The sequence below is a fragment of the Wyeomyia smithii genome, chromosome 3 (genome assembly GCF_029784165.1).
Source record: "Wyeomyia smithii strain HCP4-BCI-WySm-NY-G18 chromosome 3, ASM2978416v1, whole genome shotgun sequence".
Taxonomy (NCBI): Eukaryota; Metazoa; Arthropoda; class Insecta; order Diptera; family Culicidae; genus Wyeomyia; species Wyeomyia smithii.
Genome location: NC_073696.1, coordinates 184,316,541 through 184,340,965, shown reverse-complemented (window position 1 = coordinate 184,340,965; position 24,425 = coordinate 184,316,541). Strand labels below are relative to the sequence as shown.

Sequence of the window (24,425 nt, the reverse complement as noted above, 5' to 3'; positions counted from 1 at the left end):
CATGTTTTTTATATATATTATATGAGAAAAATTTTACGTCGGTTCAATTTTTTGGAAATGCATGATGCTTCAAAGACATTCATATGCCATAAAAAACATCGAAATATTTTTCAGTTATTGAGAAAAAAAACATCAATTGAAAAATATGCTTCGTGATGAAAATTACTTATGATTTGGTTTTTTTAGTAACCATATTACATTGCGTCTTTTTATCGCATTCTTCTCTTTATTCACTTCCACCTTCATTTTCAATTTTGTGTTCTTTTTTAATACAGTTTTGTTATCTTCAAGGAGAGTTTTCAAAATGTAGTTTCTAACGTCAAAATAATAACTCACTATTTGTTCTGTAGAAATTAGCAGGCGATTTATTATGTCATGGTTTGTATTTACACGATTGTTTTCACATGTGACTAGTATGATACAAAGTTAAAGTGCTGGTGATACGAAACATAAATAATGATTAGTTTTTGATATTGCGTTAAACATCGAAATATTGATGGGCTAAACTTGTTAATATGAAAACAGTGTGATTAATCATACTCAAACATGTTTGAAAACGTTGTTATTATCAGAATAAAACGAGCTATTTGTTATTCTGTTGACTGTTTGATTCTGCCTATTTTTTTTGAGTATTACAATGAGATTATACATCATCCAATGATGAGGATTTATTCTCCACTATTTTATAGACAACTTTTCCTTAGACGTGATCAAGATACAAGTTACCCTTGAGGCTCCAGCAAATTTCGCAACATTGCAATTTTTTAAGAAAAACGTTGACTTAGTACACTTTGAAAAATCATAGAAAATTCAAATTTTGTCGTACTGCTCTAAAAATTTTGACTCTGACATTTCAATAGTATACAACTATAGGAAAAATATAATTGAAATGAAATTCGCATTTTAATTTTTGGGTCGATGACCAGCGATTCCCCACTGTGGGCCGGCCCCCCCGGCCCTCCCCTTAAATCCGGCTCTGAGTATAACAGTGACAAACACCGCAAACAGCCAACGCCACTAGCGGCCACCAACGTCAACAACAAATAAACAAAACGTAGAGCTACGTGAACAATAAAACACAAATTTACGTACAAACACTAGTAATTATGACCTCAAAATTACATTTTCGTGAACCACAAATTAAGCGCTTTCGATTGATGTATATATCATCGTTGTCTGATTCATTTGAAGCAAAATCATGTTTAAAGATGGCTTGACTCATGTCGTTTTCGTTTTCGCGGTGTAGCTACACTTTTTCCGTGCTATACTTTGCAGCTTCAAATAAAACATTTTCAGTGTCATTGCATTGGTATGCGTAATAATGGGATAGTTGTCAATTCGTTTTGTTTTGGTCATTATCGCATTCATCATTTTGTCTCGTTTCCATTTCATATGTCCATCTCGCAAATGTGCAGAGAAAAAATTTACCTGATACTTTACCACGTGGAAAGAAAACCAAAACAAACCAGTTTTGACACATACGTGTGAATGTGTTGGTAACTTCCTACAGTACACTCTGCTTTTTTCGGGTGTCGTCAGGGACAGAAAAAGTGTAGGGAGAGACAGAAAAAGGGTAGTACGAAATATCAAATAAAACATTTTCGGTGTCAAAAGTGTCGTTTGAGTGTAGCTACCACTTAACCACAAATTACCACAAATTGGATTTCAAACTTAATATTGGTGATTCATATTGGTGATAAAAGAATAAAAAAAAAAAAAATTGTCAAGCCATCTTGATATATGCTGAAGTGGCATAATACATCTCGAATACTTATACGGCAATGCGCGAATCCGTTGCTATGACAACTATTAACCAGCGCATGCGCAAATGTTTCGCGCAGTGTAACTAGATCGACAATCGTTTCTATCAGTGGCAGTTCTAGTTGATTATAAATTTAAGAGAAAAAATGATGTTCAAGCTTTCAAAATGAGTTGTTTCTTTCGCTTGAATAATAAAACTCGCATAGTTTCAACGTTATCTGGACCTGAAATCTAACAAAACTAGAAAACGTTGTTAGAATAAAATAACCAAAATTGGAGTGCTATTGGTTTCACTGCAAGCGTTTTGTTTTTCTTGTCATGATGTATTTTGAACCGCCTCGAATAAATATAGAAATCGTTCAAGTAATTTAAATATTAATTTGAACAAGTAATTCCACGTTGTCTGCTGATTACTAGGACCTTTGTCCACAGGAAAAGCACTTTACAGATACGTAGTATTGTTATTTGGTTGCGCATGGGCGTAGCCAGAATTTCGATTAGGTGGGGGGGGGGGGGGGGGGGTGGCAAGTTCTTCAAAATTTTAGAAGTAAAAAATGGCATTTTGAAAAATAGAAATAAATACTAGTAGTTAATGATCAACACGGATTTGCCAGGTACTTTTGCCGCTGCAATGTCCTTAGTCAACTGAAAAACCTGTGCAATTCTACGCAACATAGGGCAAGTATTTCAATCAATTACACAGTGCAACAAAAATTGACTTTTTTCTGCCTTGGCTTCTATATATAATTTTTTGTGTATTTTCATGCAAAACCTAAATTTCCCCGAGTTTGAACATATTTCAACTTAAGGGGCAACAATGGCGCCATTTTAAATTTTCGAGAAACCGGCATTTTTTGTGTTTTTTTCGACGCCATTTTGTTTTGAGGCCAAATATTAAAATTCCAAGAGTTTGTCCACGTATTAGCATCTTTTTACCCATCTTTTGAAAAAAAAAAACAGATCTTAAATCGGACAAAAACTGAGTTCAAAACGGTGATTCTACGAAACCGGTTTTGGCATAGTTTCAGTATATTTCACAAAAGCAAAATAATAACGATTATTTCTGAGTATTAATGGTAATTCGCTAATATCTTAAAGTGGTAGTCAAACTATATCCTATTTTGAGTAAAAAAGTCTCAGAAATTGAATGGTAGGGGTTTGATATACGTAAAATGTCAGCAGATAAACCTATTAGTATTGTAGGGGAATTGGGGCAAAATCGACATTTTGCTGACATTTTACGTTGATCAGACACCTACCATTCGATTTCTGAGACTTTTTCACTCAAAATAAGATATAATTTGACTACCACTTTAAGATATTAGCGAATTACCATTAATACTCAGAAATAATCGATATTATTTTGCTTTGTGGAATATACTAAAACTATACTAAAACCGGTTTCGTAGAATCACCGTTTTGAGCTCAGTTTTTGTCCGATTTAAGATCTGTTTTTTCCAAAAGATGGGTTAAAAGATGCTAATATGTGGACAAACTCTTATAATTTTGATATTTGGTCTCGAAACAAAATGGCGTCGAAAAAACCTCAAAAATTTCCAGTTTCTCAAAAATTCAAAATGGCGCCATTTTTGTCCCTTAAGTTGAAATATGTTCAAACTCCGGGAAACTTATTTTCGCATCAAACTTTGTCAAAAAATCATACATAGAAGCCAAGGCAAAAAAACAGCTTTGACATCCTCTTCTTGCTGATTGCCAGCCACAGCAGCACCGTCTTGGGGAACTTGGGGTGTGAAAGAAATTTCACCTTACTTCCTTCGTGGTGAAAGTAAAATACAAAGTGCCCTACCAGTCGTTGTCATCCAGGGTGAGACAGGTCTCGTCGTCCATCGCTGCTTCATTGCCTGCAGCTCCGAGACTAGTGAACAGGCATTCGTCGTCCATGTTCGCCTGATATATATGTCCATGTTCGCCAAACACTGTTTGATCGGTTGCACAGACCTCCAGGCCAAGCGCACGCAGTGATGTAGCCGCTTTTCCCTCGGTCTTCCTCTTCAGTATCCTTTGGAGCTTCTTGTCGCTCAGGGTCGTCGGCCATCCGGAACCACGTTTTTCAATGCTCTGATTGGTGTCCAATAGTGCCAAGTTGTTGTAGATGGCGGAACGGACGTATCCGGTTTCCACGAACTGCCGCACGATGTCCGTTTTCGACGCGGCGGGTTACTGTTATTTAAACTCGCAAATCAATTTTTTTCTGATGACTCATGGGTTAATATGATTGTTGCTGCATGCCTATTAAAAATTGGGAATTTATGTCTTATTTTTTAGCGCAAACGTTATTAGAGTTATTGAAAACCAAATTATGCATCAAATTCAACAATTAGGGGGGGGCACCCCCCCCCCCCCCTGCCCCCCTCTGGCTACGCCTATGAGGTTGCGTGTCTTATGAAAAGACAAAGTTATTGTTTGTTGAACTCATGTTTTTAAAAACATCTCCAAAAACAGAAAAAAACAAGCTTGTTTTCAGTTTCGCTTGTAGTACACATATATGAGTGCTTTCATTGCGACTTATTTTCTAACATGTTTTGTGTGTTACTTGGGAGGAAGCTGCGTAGACACAATGTTACAGAGTTCGCTTTGACAAGCGGATGGTCGTGGGTTCGAATCTTAGTAGAATCAGGCTTTTCGATGTCAGCGGATTTGAGAATGGAGTTTTTCTCTGGCTCTTTATTAACCCTTTTCTTACGTTGAATTCTACAAAACCTCGACAAAATATCCTTGACAAAAATAATTTTTCCTGAAATTCTTGAAAATTTCTCAACATGTGCCCAACATGTCTGAAGAATCTTTCTAAAAACAAGCAGGCCACTAATAAAATGATTCCAAATTAGCTCAAATATAGCTAACCACAACTCTAAAAACAAGAATATTTCTAAAATTTTTGCTATAGGCCAATGTGTTATTCCATTTTTTGGAAAAAATACCGTGACCGTGTCCCTTTCCGTGGATAAGCGTAGACATTTGCGTACCCCCTACCCAATAAGTCGTCCACGTGGAATTTTGATGGCTCTTTAAACCCGTTCAAACCCTTGTGTGGTTCTTTCTTCTTAATGAGCACGTGGTTTAGGAACGTTCTGTGAACTGCCAAAAATCTCGGTAGAAATTTATTGGTAAACCATTTTAAAAGTGAAAATCTTCCGGTTTCGACTGTGTAATATTCTGCAAATATCAACAATTACTCGCGAGGAAGGTAATGGAAGACCGTCCAAAGTACTGGACAAAAATGAACTTCGTCCTCATTCACCGAAGGTGGCTTCACAGGACAACTCTACATTGATTCCATTTTAATAATCGCGATAGTCGTTCACGAGAGACGGATCTTTAATGGGAAATTTCCTTTTTTCTTTCATGAGAAAAGGGTTGATTTGTTTGCAGTGCATTGTGAGGTTGTATAGCGAAAATTTGTTTCATATAAAATATTCAGATAATAGTTAGAGTTCATATTTAGAGGGTATCATAAATTGACATGGTACGATAAATTTTCCACTCAATTAGCTACTATATGCTTGCTTTTTCCCTGACTCTGATTATCAACATCCGCTCCGGTCTTTTTATTCAATGATTTATCAAACAGCACCGCGTATATTCATCCCGTACCGGTTTTTCATGCTTTTCGAGTGATTCAGATTAATTATTCATATTTCCACCAATTCAACCGACGATTTGTATGCTAATTTCATCTTTCACAGAAAGGCCTACAAATAAGTTGAACCCTATTTTGTTGGACTCCGAAGGATCATCTATGCGCACGTACCTCTAGTCGCTCCAACATTGTTGGGTCACTAAATCATCGCGAACAAAAATAACAATTAGAGCGATAATAATAATTAAAATAATGAGAACGATAAATATTTTACTGTGACTGGTTCTGGGTTGGAAGGTAACAATTCATCTCCTCATTCTACCGTCGTCGCATTGTGTTTTAGTCTTACAGACACTATACAATTGACCTAGGATCTACCGTTTCCGTAGGCGATAAGGGTCGCAATACGCCGCGGGAGGCAATAAAAATCTTTTATTTCCGGAAAATATCCCTTTTCACATATGCCATAATGGAAAGAGTGCACATCTTGGAGGCAATAAAATTAATTTTTACAGCCTTTAGTTGGTCGTCGCTAGGGTAAAACGCTAACTTGGGAAGCAAGGATCCACGATCAGAAAGGTAAAATTGATGCTCTTAAGTAGCGCTACCGTGTATGTACCTAAGTAGTTTAGTCGAATGGTGTTTGTGTTTGGTGCACAGGACAGGATCTGCGTGAGCTGAAGGGTGCTTATTTCAGTGGCTGTTAGTAGAAACATCATCATCATCATCCTACCCTACCACTGTTTAGTGCGGCTTTACGACTCACGCTTTTTCTCGCCCAATAGTTGGAGATTAATAGACTGACTTTTACTGGCGCTTCTTATACTTTCGGTGCTGCTGGTCACGATATACGAGCCATTCCGAGCGGACTACTGCAATGGTCAAGCTGAAGACGCCGATTTCGAAAGTACACTTGCCTGTCCGGAACTGTGGGCCGGGATGCATCGGAGAAAGTGATAACTCTTTTATGGTTATTTTAGCTTCGTTTAATAGGTAGTTTTATACCATTTTGAATGGACAGCGATAATTAATTAGAGCGTTTAGCGAATTTATGGAGAGAGATGATGGGTGTGAATAGAATTGTAAACACTGAAACATAACAATATATGTTTCGCGTTATTTGGATTGGAAGACTTTCTAGTAACTTATGATTGTTTTGTCCCTTGTTTATTTTCACGGTAAGACGCTAGACCTTAACAGAAAAAAATCTATTACAATGGTTGTTGATTCTGCCTTTATCTTCTACCAAGAATTTGTTTTAAATCGAACTCATATAAAATCCCAACTGTCGAAACGCAGTTTTTATTACGTATCAATTTCTTCTAACTAAACAGCCGTCGTTTATTCATGTCAAAAGTTGTGAGCTCTAAAAGATGGTGTCCATCGTCGCACTGTAAAAGAACTCGCCAAATGACGAGAATACTGCGAAATTATGGCATTTAATGATCATTAGTCTAGTTTTTTTGTGCCAACGGCTGATATGCCATGTCGGGTAGAACCTTCCCTGCCGGTGGTGCTGCTGACTCGCACGAAAACAGAAGGAACATAGTCTGGTCTCTCGGTTATTATGATGATGGTCTTCGTTTCGCCGTAGCACACGTTTTCAGTTTACTGTTATCATACGTTTCAAGCAAACTAGAAACGAAAAGCTCCGTAGGGGCCTGTCGTCTGATGTGTACGCGTCATTATCGACAGATGACGCTGAATATATTAACGGTATGAATCACCCGGTGTACTTGATTCCGCACAAAAAAAAACTTTATTATTTTGGTCTCTTGTTCAGCGATATGGCCGTTAATACATCTGTTATAGCATTTAATAAAAGTGAAAAGTGGCTTGGAAGACATATTTTGGAAGTGGACACCAAATCTTAATGTATATTTGATATTTGATTTTCTTATCATCTACAATGTTTTCTCAGCAACATTTTGAAACATTTCGTAGAATTCACCCAGAATAAGTGTTGATTATTTTCGATAATGATTGAATATAGCATTTGAATGCCGTTGAAGTAGCAGTGGACATAAACGCCAATTTATATCGTATTGATTGTAATAAAGGTATTGTTCATTCTATAATTACTCGCATCACTGATATTTTATGTCCTATCTATGCAACCCCGGTACATACGTTCCATGTCAACCGAATGCAAATATGAGCTTGTTTCGCGGCTTTTCCCCAAGTCAACCGCACCGGGAATCGGCGCGTGTTTTCTCATTATCTCACATAAATTCATACGACCCTGCCGTAATTATATGCTTTAATTATAACTTGCGTGTTTGTCCGTCTAGAGTGATGTTCGCGCTATCGATCACGGGGATGTCACGTATCTCCCCATTTCGATTGCTTGCCTATCTCATCGCGGTATAGCGCTTCAAAATGTGCTCATTTCAGTACAATTTATATATTAATTAGATTTTCATTAGTTCTTGATATTAATGGTCTAATTCGAATTAGCTACAATGTGCGTATATTATGCCCACCAGACGAACCGTGACTCAATTCATGATATTAGCATATAACGGATAACATCCATTAGACTGCTATTTTGGAATGGCAATCACCATTATTCACAACTCCCTAATTGTTGGTCAACTTTTGCCAAACTGACGTACGTTTTCAAACATGTTGTGAAACATTTCAGATGTCAGTTGCCGAAAAACAATCGGTCAATCGATGATATGATCTATCTCGAGCTGCAAACTTTTTTACTGCACAGCAAATTTTATGGGATTTTTCTTCATACTCTAGTACTTAGTAGACTGGAAGATGAATTTATAGAACAAATATAAAGAGGTTTTCTTTTTTATATATCTTTTGCTTGACAAATATAAATCAAAGTCAAGCTGTACCGTGGACGAAAAATTTATTTATGACAGATGGATCCGTCCGTAATTCAAACTTTCCGAAACTGTTTTCTTTTTTGTTATTGTAGAGGTGTTATGATTTCACCTCGAAAATGAGTTCACTTCGTTTTATTTTTTAAATGAAAAACCTTCCAATCAACTGTACCTATGTAGTTACTGTTTCAATGCCGGCATTTATTTTATAATGTTTATTAGAATTTGTCAAGTATCAAGTTTAACCCATTATGGCCCGGGTCTAGAGCTAGAGTTTTCTCCAACGCGATTTTCACGACACAAGTTTGTATTGTTATAATCAAGTAGAAAATGACGAAGAAAATTTTTATCGACTTTCCTCAAACAAGTTTTATACTGTACGTTTTACCGGACAATGGGCGAATGTGTGATAGAAAAAAATTGTGAAGAATCCTGAAAAAAAAAGATTCTATAGAATTTTTTTCTCTATGTGGTACAGAAGCTTCAAAACATTCAGAAAATGCATGAACATTACGTTTTTATACAAATAAATAGTGTCTGAATTAGAATAGGACCAAAAAGTTTCGTCTTCTCGAAAGAAGTCCCTAGGCAAGATTTCAGCTTAATTCGTGTTTCATAGCGATAAAAATTGATTTACAAGGCACCCTACTGAACACGTATTGGACCACTGCTCGGTAAAACAGTCATTTTCAACAGTTCTAAAGAGCGATATCCAGAAACAGGAACCGGACGGTGCTAGTTCTGTGTAATAACAGGGAGTGAAATAGATTACTGATATGTCGTAGATTGCCAGGCGTTGGAAACAACACTTCGAAGTGGTGTTGAACGGTAAGGAAGGTAGAAGAGTCGTCAAGGGGAATAGGAGAGAAATTGGAAAGTATGAACACGTTGTGGATTCGTCAACCTTGGACGGGGTGAAAAAGGTTGCAGAGAACTGAAGAGCCACAAGGAAGGAAGGCTTACCGGCCGAATTTTTCAAAGTCGGGAGTGCAATTCACCATATTAATCAAAGGGTATGGTCTGAGGAAAAACTATCTATGGACTGATTGAAAGGACTCATACGCTCGAAATATAAGAAGGAATAAAGACTCGACTGTAGCAACTATCGAGGCATAACACTCCCTAACTCCTCATGTAAAATTCTCTTCCGCATCTTGTTTCATAGATTGAGACCGTTGTAGGAAGTCTTTGTTAGTGAATACCAGTTTGGTTATTAAGCGGGATGATTCACAACGGACCAGATGTTCACCTTGAGTCAGAGTCTCGTCAAGTTTTGAGAACACAACTTGCAAACACATCATCTGTTTATTGACTTTAAGGCAGCGTACAATTAAGTGAGAAACTGGCAACAAGGCCCGAAAAGTGTTGTGCTTGTTTTATCTCTACGTGAAATTTAGCTAATTTAAGCTGTTTCCCCCCAAATAATATTAGTATATTCAGTGAATTTTACAAATTAAGTTCTGCTGGTTACCGAAACAGTGAAAAAAGGAGTCACCAGGACATTCTAAGCAAGCTAAGTAACATTTTATTTTGAAAATATGTGGTTTGTTTTGCAGTCGGTTATTCGAGACGCACAAAAAACACCGACGAATAAAGTACGCTCGCAGCGCCGTCTGTTAGCGGATGGAAAAGCGAGAGGTGTACATGAAAAAGTTGCGACCTGCATTTTTTCACTCATATTATTGCGTGCGCAATTCCATTTTACCATTTTACGAACTGCTAGAGTAGGATACACGGTATTTGCTGATCCATGTTTTCTGTGAAAATATTATTCATGAATTGAGTTCTGAAACGTTCCGTAAAATAGTCTATAGCCATGTGAGGTCGTTTCTGTTTCGCTCAAACTGTGAATCGTCGCATCGCGGTACTCCAATTTTTCCACCTTTTGCTGATAACGTTCGTGGTTGTGATTAATGCGTGAACGTGTGGATGATTTGTTTAGATGATTTTACGCGTTGAATAGTCGAAGAAAAGAGCTAGACATATGTGCAAGCGCGGCAGCGTTTTTGTAATAACCTATTTCAATTCATGTTTTCAGCCACTGAAAGGAGCAAAACAACAACTATTGATATGTCATGAAATAGTCTAAAAAAGTCCATCACTCTTTTTGGGAACACAATATAACGGACACTTTTCATATGTTTTTCGAATCCGTTTTGATTATTTTTTGCGTTTTCCACTTTAAAAATATGAAAATTTCAGCTATGGAAGGCAGTCAATCGAGATTTTCTTCACATGCCTCTTGTTGTATTTCTTAATTTATTTTTAAGAATCTCACATTATATATGATCATATCTACAATGTTTAAATGACTTTATACGGTGAATAGTTGCGATGCAATGTTGTAATAATTTATTTCAATTAAGTTTTTCAGCGACCGAAACCAGCACAATAACTACTATAGAATTGTCATAAATAAGTCCAATATAAGTTCATCTATTCTATTTTAGCACAACATGACGGATCATTTTCATATGTTTTTCGAGTCTCTTCTAGATATTTCATTTGCGTTTTCTGCGTTGAAAATTTGGATATTTCAGCTATGCAAGGCAGCCAACCGAAATCTTCTTTACATGCCATATTATTCTTATTGTATTTTAGAATTCATCTACATTAATCTCACATTATATGTATATGATCATATCTATATTGTTACATTAATCCAATTAAATCATGGTCCTATCACTTATCAAAGTGAATCCTGATCTAAAACCCACCCCACTAACAAAAACTCCCTTCCGTGGTCTTTGTAGGAATGCAGAGGTATACTCGGTCTCTAACAAAGCAAAGACTGCATTCTAACATTCCTTCCTTATTGAAGGCTTCGTGCGGTACTGGCATAACTCGAAATTCAGAGTTCGAAGAGAAACGGGACTGAAAAGTTGGCGTTTAAAATAACCTTTATCGTCTCCAAGAAATCTAAGAGCAAGTTAAAAACTTTCAAAGACACATCGACTTATAACTCAGTTTTTTTATGTGGATTTTGAATCAAATCTTCGTGAAATAAAACTTAATAATATTTGGTATCATTTGACTGCAGCATGGAAAACTTTTGAGTTGTGCCGGTATTGCACGAAACCGACGATATCCCCACCTGACTGTAAGGACGTGGCCGGCGCCGTTATGGATCTATAAAAAATCGGGTCATTGAATGATGCACAGTGAAAAGGAATTACCACTCCCAGTCGTTCTTTTAGTTGATTCATTGTGCATCTTGAGTGGCTCGGACCCATCACGGAGTAGCAACCATTGATATGTACAGTCAGAACTAAGCTAAGCTTTAAGACAGCGTACAATTAAGTGAAATGCAACAAGCTGTGGCATATAATGCTTGAACATGGCTTCCCAACAAAACTGCTTAAGCTGATACGCTGACTGTTTTACACAAGGCGTTAGAATAGTGGCCGAAATTTCGGATGCGTCTCTGACGTTGGATGGCCTGGAGCAAAGAAAAAGGCTCTCGAGCTTGTTGTTCAACATAGTCTTCGAAGGTGTGATACGAAGAGCAGAGGAGCGACACCATCATCACGAAGTCCCACTTGCTTTTGGGCGGACGACATTTATATCGTCGTTGTTAATTGTAGAACTGTGAATGAGATCTTTACGCCTCTCAGAAGGAAAGCTGCAAGAATTGAACTCACCATAAACACTGCCAAAACGACGTACATGGTGGCTGGCAGAGAGCATGGTAGTTACGGGTGAGGGTGCTATGAAGATGAACGATGAGGATGCTCTCGAAGTGGTTAATGAACTTGTTTACATTTGTTACTCACTCGTAACGTGTGACAATGAAGTAATCCTCGAGGCAAAAAAACGGATTGCGGCTGTGGACAAGACTTTTTACCGTTTGCGTAGCCAGCTGTCCCGCGTCGAGTCATACTATAGTGATATTTAGAGACGACAATCTGTGCTACAAGTGACGTTTTGACAGTGTTGTGATCGTACGTTTCAGTCTCAAGTTATAGCGCGCCAAAGATGGAGTCCATTAGGCAAGAAATTCGTTATGTTTCACGTTTTTACTACCTGAGTGGTAAAAATGCAACGAGGTGGCCAGGGCCCGATACTGTAACGATTCGCACAGCCCAGCGTTGGTTTGATCGATTTCGTTCTGGTGTAGTGGCTGTCGAAGATACACCCCATACTGGTAGGCCAATCGTCATAGAACCGATAAAATCGTGGAAATCATCCAAGTAGACCGGCATGTGAGCATTCGCTCGATTGGCCAGGAACTGGGACCATGAAACTGTTTGAAACCATTTGCAGAAGATTGGAATCCAAAAAAGCTGGATGTTTGGGTGCCACACGAGTTGACGCAAGAAAGGGGATCATCCGCTATGAGCTGCTCAACTAAGGCCAGACCCTCAATTAGGTTTTCTATTGTGAGCAGCTAGATCGTTTTAAGCAGGCGATTGGCCATAAGCGACCAGAATTGGTCAATAGGAATGGTGTTGTTTTCCACCAGGACAACGCTCAGCCTCGCACATCTTTGATGACCCGCCAGAAGCTACGAGAGCTCGGATAGGATGTTCTATCGCACCCACCGTATAGTCCGGACCTGGCACCGAGTGATTACTATCTCTTCCGGTCTATGCAAAACGCTCTTGGTGATACTAAGTTGGCCACAAAATAGGTTTGCGAAAACTGGCTGTCTGCGTTTCTTTGCAAATAAGGAGAAGGGGGGGGGGGGTTATAAAGGGGGAATAATAAAGTTGCCTTCTAAATGGCAACAAACTTGTGAACAAAATGGCTCATATATGATTTAAATCGGATGATTCTAAAGCAGGTATTAGACGAAGCAAATATTTGCTATTTTTCAATACAGATTTTATTTTGTGCAAATAGAAATCGTACCAAAAATAGCAAATATTTGCGTTGTCTAATACCTGCTTAAGTATGTTAAATAAAGCATCAAATTTCGATCAGATATACGACATTTTTTTCTCCAACCCAATATGAGTATTTTCGGAACTGAGTTGATATTACGAGCAAAAATCGACTCCAGAGGTTAAATAGGGGCTCACTACAAATCTCGCCTCACGGTGACAACAAGAAAAAGGTTACTGTGGAAAAAGATGTTGCTTTTCGAAGCTGTTTAAAAAAAACTGACGTTAGTAAAGCTTCATCACTTAGTCTAGACTAGCAGCTACCCAAAACTTAAATAAACATATAATACTGCCGAAATTAAATTGAATCAGTTGTTTGAGAAACAGTTTATTTGTTTCAAAGCTCAACTACCAAGGAATCTTTGCCAGATCAAATTGAAATTTGAAAAATAATTATTACGGAAATTTAACACTTACCTTACCTTACCTATCAGACGAAGGCCTGTGTGGCCGACGCCATTGTACTCAATCCATGGCGGCCCGTCGCCACTCTTGCAGACTGCGGAGACTCTTGTAGGCTGCGGAGATCTCCTTCCACTTAGTCGATCCACCGTGCACGTTGCGCGCCACGACGCCGCGTTTCTGTTGGGTCGTCATCCAGAATAATTTTGACTGGAGTTTCGTCCGATATCCTTACGACATATATCTCGTGCTTATGTGTGTACAGATTTAACCATTATCAAATTAAGAGTACAGGGTGTCACCGTGAAATTGATACACATGTTTGCGTGTCTCTTTTCGCTTCGAGAGACCAACCTTGTTAATCAGCTGTGTTTGTTTCGATTACGACACATGTTTTTAGTTCACTTGTAAGTGATAAAGTGATTCAGATGAAAATTGAAGTTTCAAGTGAAGAACAAATCAAGATTTTGTGTTTTAATGGAAGGACCAACGTACAGATTAGAAGGAAGCTGTCACATCTGAATTTGAACAGATTATACGTGTACAGGACCACCAAACGGTTCGAGAAAATAGGCTCAAAAATGACCTTGGAACTGAGCTTCAAAGATACAAAAGATTCATGGAATATCTCGCAGAAATATTACCGACAGTGTTGCCAAATCTCTATTACAACTGCTCACAACAGACAGAAGAAAGATGCTTTCAACAAGATTCAACGCGTGAAGTATTGGCTGGAAGTGGTGCAACGAAAGATTACCGTGTTCTAACAGTACCTCTGAATGGCCCGCATCCTCTCCCGACTTGAATCTGTTGGGCTTCAGCATTTGTACCCCATGCTGGAAAAGCTAGGTAAGCTAAAAACATGATTTTGGACACTTTTAAGAACCGTTTAGTGAAAATCTGGGATGAAATGCAGGTCGAAGTAGTACGTGCGGCTTGTGATAATTTTGAAAAGCATGTGTGGGCTGTAATCAAATGCCAAGGTGAAAGATTTGAATTGAATTGATTCAACTGTAACTTGACTACTCTACTATAATAATAGAAAATAATCCAGAGAAGAAAAATTCGTCTATTTAAATATTATGTCATAAATAATGTGTATCACTTTCACGGTGACACCCTGTATAAGAGTAAAATCAGTAAATTTATATTGAATTGTGTCTTTAAATCTAAATGAATATATTTTCTAGGTTTACTTGTGGATTAATCGCAACATACAAAGCTTTTGTAACGAGTAATAAGTTTTGGAGATATTGTGAAATATAAAATGTTTTTCCAGTTATAACACATTCCATAAAACTATTATATGTGAAGCTTTTACCATCCCATAGTAGTTATTATTATGGCGATTTACAGTGCGTTTAGATGAATCGGTTGATGTGCTATTTATTCTGAAAATAATATTTACATTTTGGTTTATGTTTACTTTTGAACTTTAGGTTCAATGTTTATAATTTTTTTTGATAATTATCGAAAAATAAATCGATCTGTTGAGGAAGCGCTGCGGAATTCGATTTTTCACGGAATTGGTAGACTCACTAAAGACCTGTGGGGTTTGAATTTTCAATTTACTTCCGCCCTCAATGCAATGGTTTCATATTACAATATATTGCTTGGAAATTGAATCTTAATACAAATTTGTTGATATATTTTAGTAACCGAATAAATCATTCATATCAATCAACTTACAAAGTTTATGTATGCGTTGAAAATACTAATCATTACAGAATTGAGGAAATTACGCTCATATATTCAGACTTGAAAATTGTGGTTGTGGCTGGTTAGCTGGTTATTGCTAGTCAGTTTTTGTGTACTTCTCCGTTGAGGTATGGTTTCAATTGGCTGGGCAGCTTGTGGTACAAAAGTTTCAATTTATTCAAGCGTTGCAGCGTTTTCCAACCATTTCCCCGAGTGCTTTTCCATAAACATTCGAACAATATGGGAACACAGTAGATGTAGCGTATATGGTTTCATTAAATAAAGTTACTTCCAATTACCGACGAGTTAACATTTTCCTTCTTTCTATTCGTCGTTCGAGCTATTATTCCGCTTAAGGCGAACTGGAAATGTTCCGTTTGCTTGTATGCTGGTGTGCAAATATTTTCTGCGCGTTTCTTGTCGTTGTAGGTTTATTTATATCCCAAAAGGCATGTACAGTCTCACACTGACCGTGTATCAGTTATTATTGTTATTGCTGTATGACATTAGTTTTGTCCTGGTTATATTTGGGATTCCGATTTGAATGAATGATTTTTTCAGTTTCTTAAAAATTAAAGCTTTTTTGAAGAGTTTGCAAAAACGTGATTTTCCGCAGTGCATCATATCCAGGTTGTTACTACTACATGTAGCGTTTATGGTTCGTACTCCATTCACAGCTGCGCTTTCTGGCTACTCACTGGTCAGTCGCCGCTGCATACGGTTACCACCGGAGCTGGTTTGGCTTAATGCGAAACACGTACTCAAATGTCATCCGATTTTACGACATATACGGCTTGGTAGCCGGCAGAGTCGATGTGATGTGCAAATAAGTGGAAAGCTGCACAGAAGCAAATGAGAAATAATAATGACATTGTTACAACAAGAAATGTTACGGTATGTCTATCTAGGTACAGCTACTGGTGTGAAGGTGTCTCCTTACTAGCCGCTGGTCAAACGATTGCCGAGCACACAAGCTCTTGCTGTGCGGAATCCCCCTTGGGGGCCGACAGATGATGACTTGTAATTATCTGTTGTCGTGAGGGCTTGTTAAAATCACATAACATTCTATCTTGGTGAGCCGCGTTGGTCACCACACCACCGAAAATGTGCTGTGTTACAGTAGCTGATCTCTTTTTCTTTCTGTATCCGTTCTTTACAGTGTCAGCTAGTCTATCACAATCACATCACAACCAGGATAAGGATGGCAAAAAGAAACACACCAGGCCGACCTTCAGCGGGCAGCAAATCTTCGCACTGGAAAAGACCTTCGAGCAAACCAAGTATCTGGCCGGACCGGAACGGGCGAAACTGGCTTATGCGCTGGGGATGACCGAGTCTCAAGTTAAGGTAAGGCAGCGGACATATATTGCCTCATAAAAATCATAAACTTGGCGTTCAATGGGCACCGAAACAAAAGGAAAACCTGCTAAAATCCCAATGTAACAGATTTTTCTGATGGGTTCTTTCGGTCTCAAAACATATGACGACTTATTCATAAATACGGGATAAAGTGGGTGTTACCGCATAAACCACGCATTGTGAAAGGCGTCTTGACGCTTTCCCTTTATGGCGAACTGTTCGAAGGATTTCGAAAGCGTATTGCATTTAATTGAAAAGGTCAAATTCTACCAGAAGGTACGATTTGTCTATATTGGAAGGGAAAAGGACAACTCTGCATTGCGAACATTCGACCGTCGGTCGCACCACTCGGAAATGAAAAACGAGGTGTTCGAAAGCCTTTTCAACGTTTGCACTTTTGTTACACCCCCGTCATGCTCCGCTAGCGCCGTCGATATTGTACTTCACCCAATGTCGTGCTAGGATCAAACCGCAATGCTCACTGTGTATACGTATATAGCAGTTACAATCGGGGCGGGTTGGACTGCCGACAGGGTCGACCGAAGAGGAAATATAACGGATGAGATTTTGATCGCTGTAGACAACGGCGTTCTTTCGTGTCCGCTTTAGCGCAGCTATAGATGCTATTTCTGTAGTATCGATAGATTGCGTCGGCTGGCCCATTGCAACCCGAACGGACACGGTGGTCAATTGAATTAAACGATTCCTTCGGTACCCTTGCTCGACACTGCATCCTTCCTGTTTGTGTTACCACTTTCAACCGCATTTTTTATGTTAGTTTTCTGTTTTGTTCAAAGGGGTGGTTCTATGCCTCGCACTATTGAATTTGTGAGGAATTGATGTTTTGTAAAGCCGGGGAATTTGGTGATATGTCGGTTTACAAATTGGGTAATTAGGTGAGGATATTTCAGGGATGGTTTTTTTTTGCTGGTTTGATTAACAGGCTGTTCTATGATAGGATTGCGGCGTGTGTAACGGGGGAGCGTGCGGTGAATTTGCAGATGACAAAAGATTTGTTGTGCATTGTTTGATCAATTTGAATTCCCTGCTGTATTGGTTCTATTAAATTACGTATTCCATTTATATACTGTGTTCAAATAAGGTTGCCTGTGTTTAAAACTCTGCCATTTAATTAGATATTTTCTCATTCACTCATTTATATATGAATGAATTGCCAGCTGGTCTTCTGTAATTATGCCTAAACGTCAAATAGGCCGAGCGCAGAACTGGAATTTATAATTATAAAATATCAAAACAAAATTCAGAAAGCACCGACCTTATATATTCATGGAAGGCTTATTTATTTTTATTGTTTTGTTGATTTTCGAGCTTGGATAACGAATGTGTCTTACCTACAACACAACTGTCTTAAGGTGTATTTCCTTTCATATATTCATCCGAAGTAAATGCTAAACTATTGAAATATTAAAAAAAATGGAAATAATTTTTTCCGCCTTTAAATGCGTGCATGCGTGTCACCCTCAGAAGAACGACATCCACCGGAATAGTCATCCATAACAAGGTGACAAGGTGTATTTTGGGCCAGAACTTATAAATCCGAAATTTTCGGCCTTTGAGACTGCCCCCAACTTGGGACCGTGAAGAACTACAACTGATCTTGAGAAATCAGGGGTCAGTCTCCATGGCCGAGAAGTCCACCAATCGGTACAAAATTTTGGATTTACAAGTTCCGGTCCAAAATACATCAACCCACAAATTTTGTTCGAATTCGAACACTTGAGATGGAATAACCCAGATTTAGTTTTGGAACTTGAATCCAGAATAGAACCTCGGAATCTTTCATCCCATCTCTTTTTCGAAATTACATGTGGATTGACCAACCCACTCACGATAAGCATCTACTTAACCAAATCCCTTTTGTTATTTCACTTTTCTTCGTCGGCCTATTCGCTCTATTGTTGTGCCGGTGACGCCCGGGAAGGCGACTTCATCTAGGGCCCTTCCTAGCTAGTTGACTAACAGCCCGGTGCCGCCTTCTTTCTCTACCTGAAGTAGAGGGAAGTTTTGCTGCCAAGCACCTGAGAGACCAACCTCAGGTAGTGTAGGGTTTGGCCCACTAAAAACCCGGCAGTCTCCAGCCCAGGATGACCGCTAGGTATTGTTTCAGAGAGCGGCTACCTCCTGGCTCTATCAAGTCTGCCAGCTAACTAACTTGGAGACTGGCAGTTAGCTAACACTGGCGTGTCGGTGGTCAACCTGTCGCCTGCTTTGCAACTCTAAGACTATTTGAGAGGCGGATGCTTAAACCACCCTTCAAATGTTTGGGTTTCCACACATCCTTTGAACTAGGTTGTCCGGAGTAATGTTTGGCCCACTCACCACCATCTTGTCACTCTGCGCACGCGCAAAACGAGGACATACGAAGAAGAAATGCTCAACAGTCTCTTCCGCATCCACGCACCAGGGGCACATGGGGGACACCGCATGCCCGAATCTATGTAGTGTGTGCCTGAAACAACCATGACCATGCGGGGGCCTAGTGTGGTTGGTAACGTCTCCGCCAACCACGCTCGACGCCTGGGTTCGAATCCCACCGCCGACATAGGTGTCGATGGTTGTGAGGTGGCGTGATACACTCACAACCAACCCAACTGGTCTAGATTCAATCCTAGCCGACACCGGGAGATTTTCTGAGGCGAAAAATCTCTGGGATCACGCCTACCATCGCATGAGGAAGTAAAGCCGTTGGCGCCGGTCCGTTAATAAACGGGTCGTGAGTTAGGGTCCTGGGTGTGGAGTCGCCTCCCTGGGCGTCGGTGATTGGCCACAACAGTGGCGGAACTAGACCGACGGAAAATAAGCGAGAATAAAAAAAAAACCATGACCTGACAGCATCTGTGACAGGTGGAAGTTAACTTCTCCATGTCGCCTCCCGACCCATCCGGATACCACCGGAATAAGTCGGTGCGTCCATTTACCTTTCGTGGAAGTGGACCATTCCTACTGCCATCTAATCATCGAGAATGATCTTCTGGTACCTCGTATTCCCCTTGTGTCACGTTGGTCGAAGCATTCTACGTCCTCCCTAATGGCTGATAGGCATCATGCCGGACAGGACGCAGATTGCGTCGTATGACACTGTACGAAACGCACTCGGAATCCTCAGGCACATGAGCCCGTAGGTACTTTTCAGTGTATCATGATAACTTTAGATAACCTAGCGCTTTGGACCATTGGGCCCCCATACCTAAGTATGGACGAAACCACGCTGGCAAGAAGTTTACGCTTGCTGCCATGCACCGCTGAGTTATTCGACATCATTCGAGATAGTGCTGCAATAGCCGTTTAAGGCCTCTTGCAGGAACAGTTGACGTGACTCCTATATTTGAGAGCTTCAAAGATCGCTTTGAGGTTATGGTGCAGTCTCCGACTCTGACCGCTGCTTGCTACCCTGATGTGCGATTATTCACAACCGTGACCTCTGTTTTATGGTGCGCTAGCTCCAGTTTCCTGGAGTGTATCAAGTCTTCGACCTTGCGTATACAGTGCACGGCCGTCAACTTGAGCTTCTCGATCAACTCGCCGTAGATCTCTAGTGTTATGTCATTTGCTAAGCCGACGATTTCATAAGTTTCAACATCCCATCATACAAGCGGTATGTGAAGAATCAGTTGAAAGTCGAAATGAGCGGCCTTTGAACTTCCGTAAAACAGATTTTGCGGCGCTTTCACAATATTTGACCACCATTGACTGGAATGCGATTTTACCTAATGATGTTGATGAAATGGCAGAATCGTTTTGCTCTATATTGAACAATTGGCTGACTGCGAAGGTTACGCGAATCCAACCCCCGAGATCACCCGCCTGGGGCACTTACCGTTTAACCCTCTAGTGCCTAAGTTAATTTTCAGACGGACTTCGAAAAGATCACTATGGATCTTTTTGAACATATTTTAAGTATTGATTGAAGCTTTATAGAGGTGTGACTGAGTACCGTCTAAAGGCGGCACTGGGCACTAGAGGGTTAAGTGAATTAAAACGTGCGCCCAATACCTGTCAATGGAATTTACGGCATCATCTGATGTTATTGTGTATTGACATTCTTGCCAATTGTTCGCTGAGCATTTTGCATTGGTATTTTCAAAGAATCCTGCTTCAAGAACGGAGATAAGTGACGCCATCCGCGATGTTCCCGTTGATTTAATCGACCTCAACGCATTTGCTGTGGATGTTGAAACGGTATTGACTGCAGCGAAAAAATTGAAACGATCGTTCGCTCCTGGTCCTGATGATCTGCCAGCTGTTGTGATATGCCGGTGCATTGCCTCTTTAGCGCTACCGTTGAGTATTATTTTCAACCTTTCGTTCCAGCAGATGAAATTTCCTCGCATCTGGAAGCAGGCTTTTATGAGTTCTGTTTTTAAATGTGGTGATCGTTACAATGTGATTAATTATCGAGGGATCCCGAGCATATCCCCAGCCTCAAAACTGTTGGAAATTATAGAAATAATGCTAGATGTCACGAAAAACTAACCTCAATTGACCAACACGGCTTTATGCCTGGTAGATCGGTTACAACAAATTTGATGAAATTTACCTCGGAATGTATAACGAATATGGAAAAAAAGTGCAAGTCGATGCTATATATTCAGACTTAAAGGCAGCTTTCGACAAAATTGACCATCAAATACTGCTTAACATGTTGTCTCGGTTTGGGATTTCTACTCAATTAGTGTCCTGGCTAGAATCATACTTAACGAATCGTGAACTTCGGGTACGGATTAATGGTTGCGTATCGGGGGCATTTACAAACAATTCCGGAGTCCCACAAAGTAGCAATCTCGGTCCGCTACTATTCATTCTATTCTTTAATGATGCTGCTTTGATTTCGAATAGAGGTTGTTTTAAATTGGTGTATGCTGACGATTTGAAGTTATATGCTGCCATCCAAACGCAGGATGATTGTCGCCGTTTACAAACCTGTCTCAGTTTGTTTGCTGATTGGTGCCACAGAAACAAGTTGATTGTTAGCGTGGAAAAATGTTAAGTCATCTCGTTCCATCGTGAATCACAACCAATTATCAATGATTATCATATTGACGGCATTACGCTCACCAGAGTAACCGCAGTGACTGATTTGGGTATCCTGTTGGACTCGAAAATGATATTTGATTTGCACCGCTCAGGGTTGATTTCTAAAGTAACAAGACAGTTGGGCTTTGTATCCAAGGTGGCTAAAAACTTTCCTGACCCGTATTGTTGGAAGGCACTATACTGTGCAATTGTACGACTGATTTTAAAAAATGCTAGTACTGTATGGAACCCCTACCAGGTCACGTGGAACCTTAGGATAGAACGGGCTCAAAAACGGTTTATTCGATTGTTACTGCGGAACTTACCATGGAGTAACCCCGACAATTTGCCTCCGTACCCTGATAGATACAAGAAAAATACAGCAATGTTTGTTCATCTGCATAAGCTGGAGAATCTGATGCCCCGGCACTGCTCCAAATGGTGAATTTTCGTGTCCCGAACAGAAATCTGCGCAACGCAACATTTTTGCCTTTCTCCTAGAAAGGTATAGCAATCACTGGAAAAACCAAAGGTATAAAAGTGCTTCAGAGGGTCGAATCTCGTATATCAATCGACTTAGTTTGACGAGCTGAGCATTTTCTGTATGTGTGTGTGTATGTGTGTGTGTATGTGTGTGTGTATGTAACGCTCTCCCAATCTCACTCGATTTTCTCAGAGATGGCTGGACCGATCTTCATGAAATTGATTGCAAATGAAAGGTCTATTTGCCCCATAAGACCCTATTGAATTTTATTGTAATCGGATTTCTAGTTTAGAGGTTATGTATCAAAATGTAAAAATCAAGAAACATCAATATCTCAGAAACTACTCAATAGATTTTAACAAAATTGGTTTTAAACCAACGAACTACTTATAAAACCCTTAACTTTTGAGTTTCATGAAGATTGAACGCGTGGTTCAGAAGTTATTCAAAGAAACGTGTTCTGGAGAGTGTTTAATCTCACTCATGTTTCTGAGAGATGGCTGAACCGATTTCCACAAAATCAGTGTCATTTGGAAGGTCTAATTACCCCATAAGACCCTATTGATTTTTTTGCAATCGAACTATTACTTTGCCTGTTATGTTTAAAAATGTGAAATCCAGCTTTGAAAAGAAACATATTCCGAAGAGTACTTAAACTCACTCACTTTTCTCAGAGATGGCTGAACCGATTTACACGAAATTAGTGTCAAATGAAAGTTCTAGCTGCCTCATAACACCCTATTGAATTTCAATGTAATCGGTCTTTTACTTTGTCTGTAATGTATCAAAATATGAAAATCACGAAACTTCATTATCTCAGATAGTACACAACCGATTTGAACAATATTGGTATCAAATGAACGGGCTAGTTAAAGGTTAATTGATGAATTTTATAGTGATTAAACACGTGGTTCAAAAATTGTGAAAAGAAACATGTTCCGATGACTTTTCAAATTCACTCGTTTTCCTGAAAATGGCTGGACTAAATTCAACAATCTTAGTGTCAAATGAAAAATTTGGCTATCGTATAGGTTCCCATCTTTTTCGACTATAATCGTATTTTTATTCCAACCGTTATGTATTAAATTATAAAAACAACGAAAGTCTATTATCTCAAAGATCGCACGACTTATTTGAACATATCTAGTGTCATTTGAACGGGTTGTCTCTCAAACTCACAAGTAAGAAATTTTAAAGCAATTTGACATATGGTTCAAAAGTTATGGAAAGAAACGAACTTCAAAGACTATTTAAAACTGTAACTGCTTTGATCAAAACATATGGCCTCAACAAAATTTAAATTTTGTATTGTACTATACGTACGTTCCCGGTATTGCTCGTGATTGAAGTGTACGAAATTTAAAGTCATTTCTTTTATTTCGTTATTTCTTCAGAACGAATATTTTACTCCTAATTAATAATTTTTTTAACTTTTTGCTTTTCTCCTAGAAAAGTAAAGAAATCACTTGCAAAACCGAAGATATGAAAGTGATCCAAAGGGTCGAATGGTATATAGCACTCGACTCAGTTCGACGAACTGAGCATTTTTTGTATGTTTGTGTGTGTGTGTGTGTGTGTGTGTGTGTGTGTGTGTGTGTTTGTGTGTGTGTGTGTGTGTGTATGGGTGTGGGTGTGTGTGGGTGGGTGTGTATGGGTGTTTGTGTGGGTGTGTATGTGTGTGTGTGGGTGTGGGTGTGTGTGTGGGTGTGGGTGTGTGTGTGAGTGTGTGTATGTGCAGATTTTTATTTTCACCGATGTTAATAAAATTATATGCAAATGAAATTCTAGTTGCCCCATAAGATCCTTTTTTCATTGTAATTGGATTTTTATTCAAGAGGTTATGTTTAAAAATGTAAAAATCACGAAACATCAATATCTCAGAAACCACACAACCGATTTCAATAAAATTGGTATCAAATGAACGGGCTATCTTAAAAACCCTTCACTTTTGAATTTTATATAGATTGAACTTGTGGTTCAAAAGTTATGAAAAGAAATTGTGAAAATCACGAAACTTCATTATCTCAGAAAGTACACAACCGATTTGATCAATAGTATTATCAGGTGAACGGGCTAGTTAAGGGTTAACTGATGAATTATTATTAAACACGTGGTTTCAAAGTTTGGCTGCCCTATACGTTCCCATTTCATTTGATTATAATCGAACTAAGCAACCGTTATGTATTAAATTGTTAATAAAACAACTAAAGTCTATTATCTCAAAGATTACACGACTCATTTGAACATAACTAGTGTCATACGAACGAGTCATCTCTCAGACTTACAAATAACAAACTTCGTAACAATTTGATATGTGGTTCGAAAGTTATGTAAAGAAAAGAAATTAAAAGGCTATTTAAAAC

General features: G+C 39.0%; 1 protein-coding gene across 1 annotated transcript in view; it reads left to right on the top strand.

Moving 5' to 3' along the window:
* Positions 1–24,425, top strand: part of LOC129732068 (homeobox protein 10) — a gene marked incomplete at its 5' end in the record, with an annotated part of 105,012 nt that overhangs the window by 21,697 nt on the left and 58,890 nt on the right. The window contains one exon of the mRNA XM_055692563.1: positions 16,345–16,532. Coding sequence (XP_055548538.1) covers positions 16,345–16,532 — 188 coding nt within the window. The remainder of the gene's footprint in view (positions 1–16,344; positions 16,533–24,425) is intronic.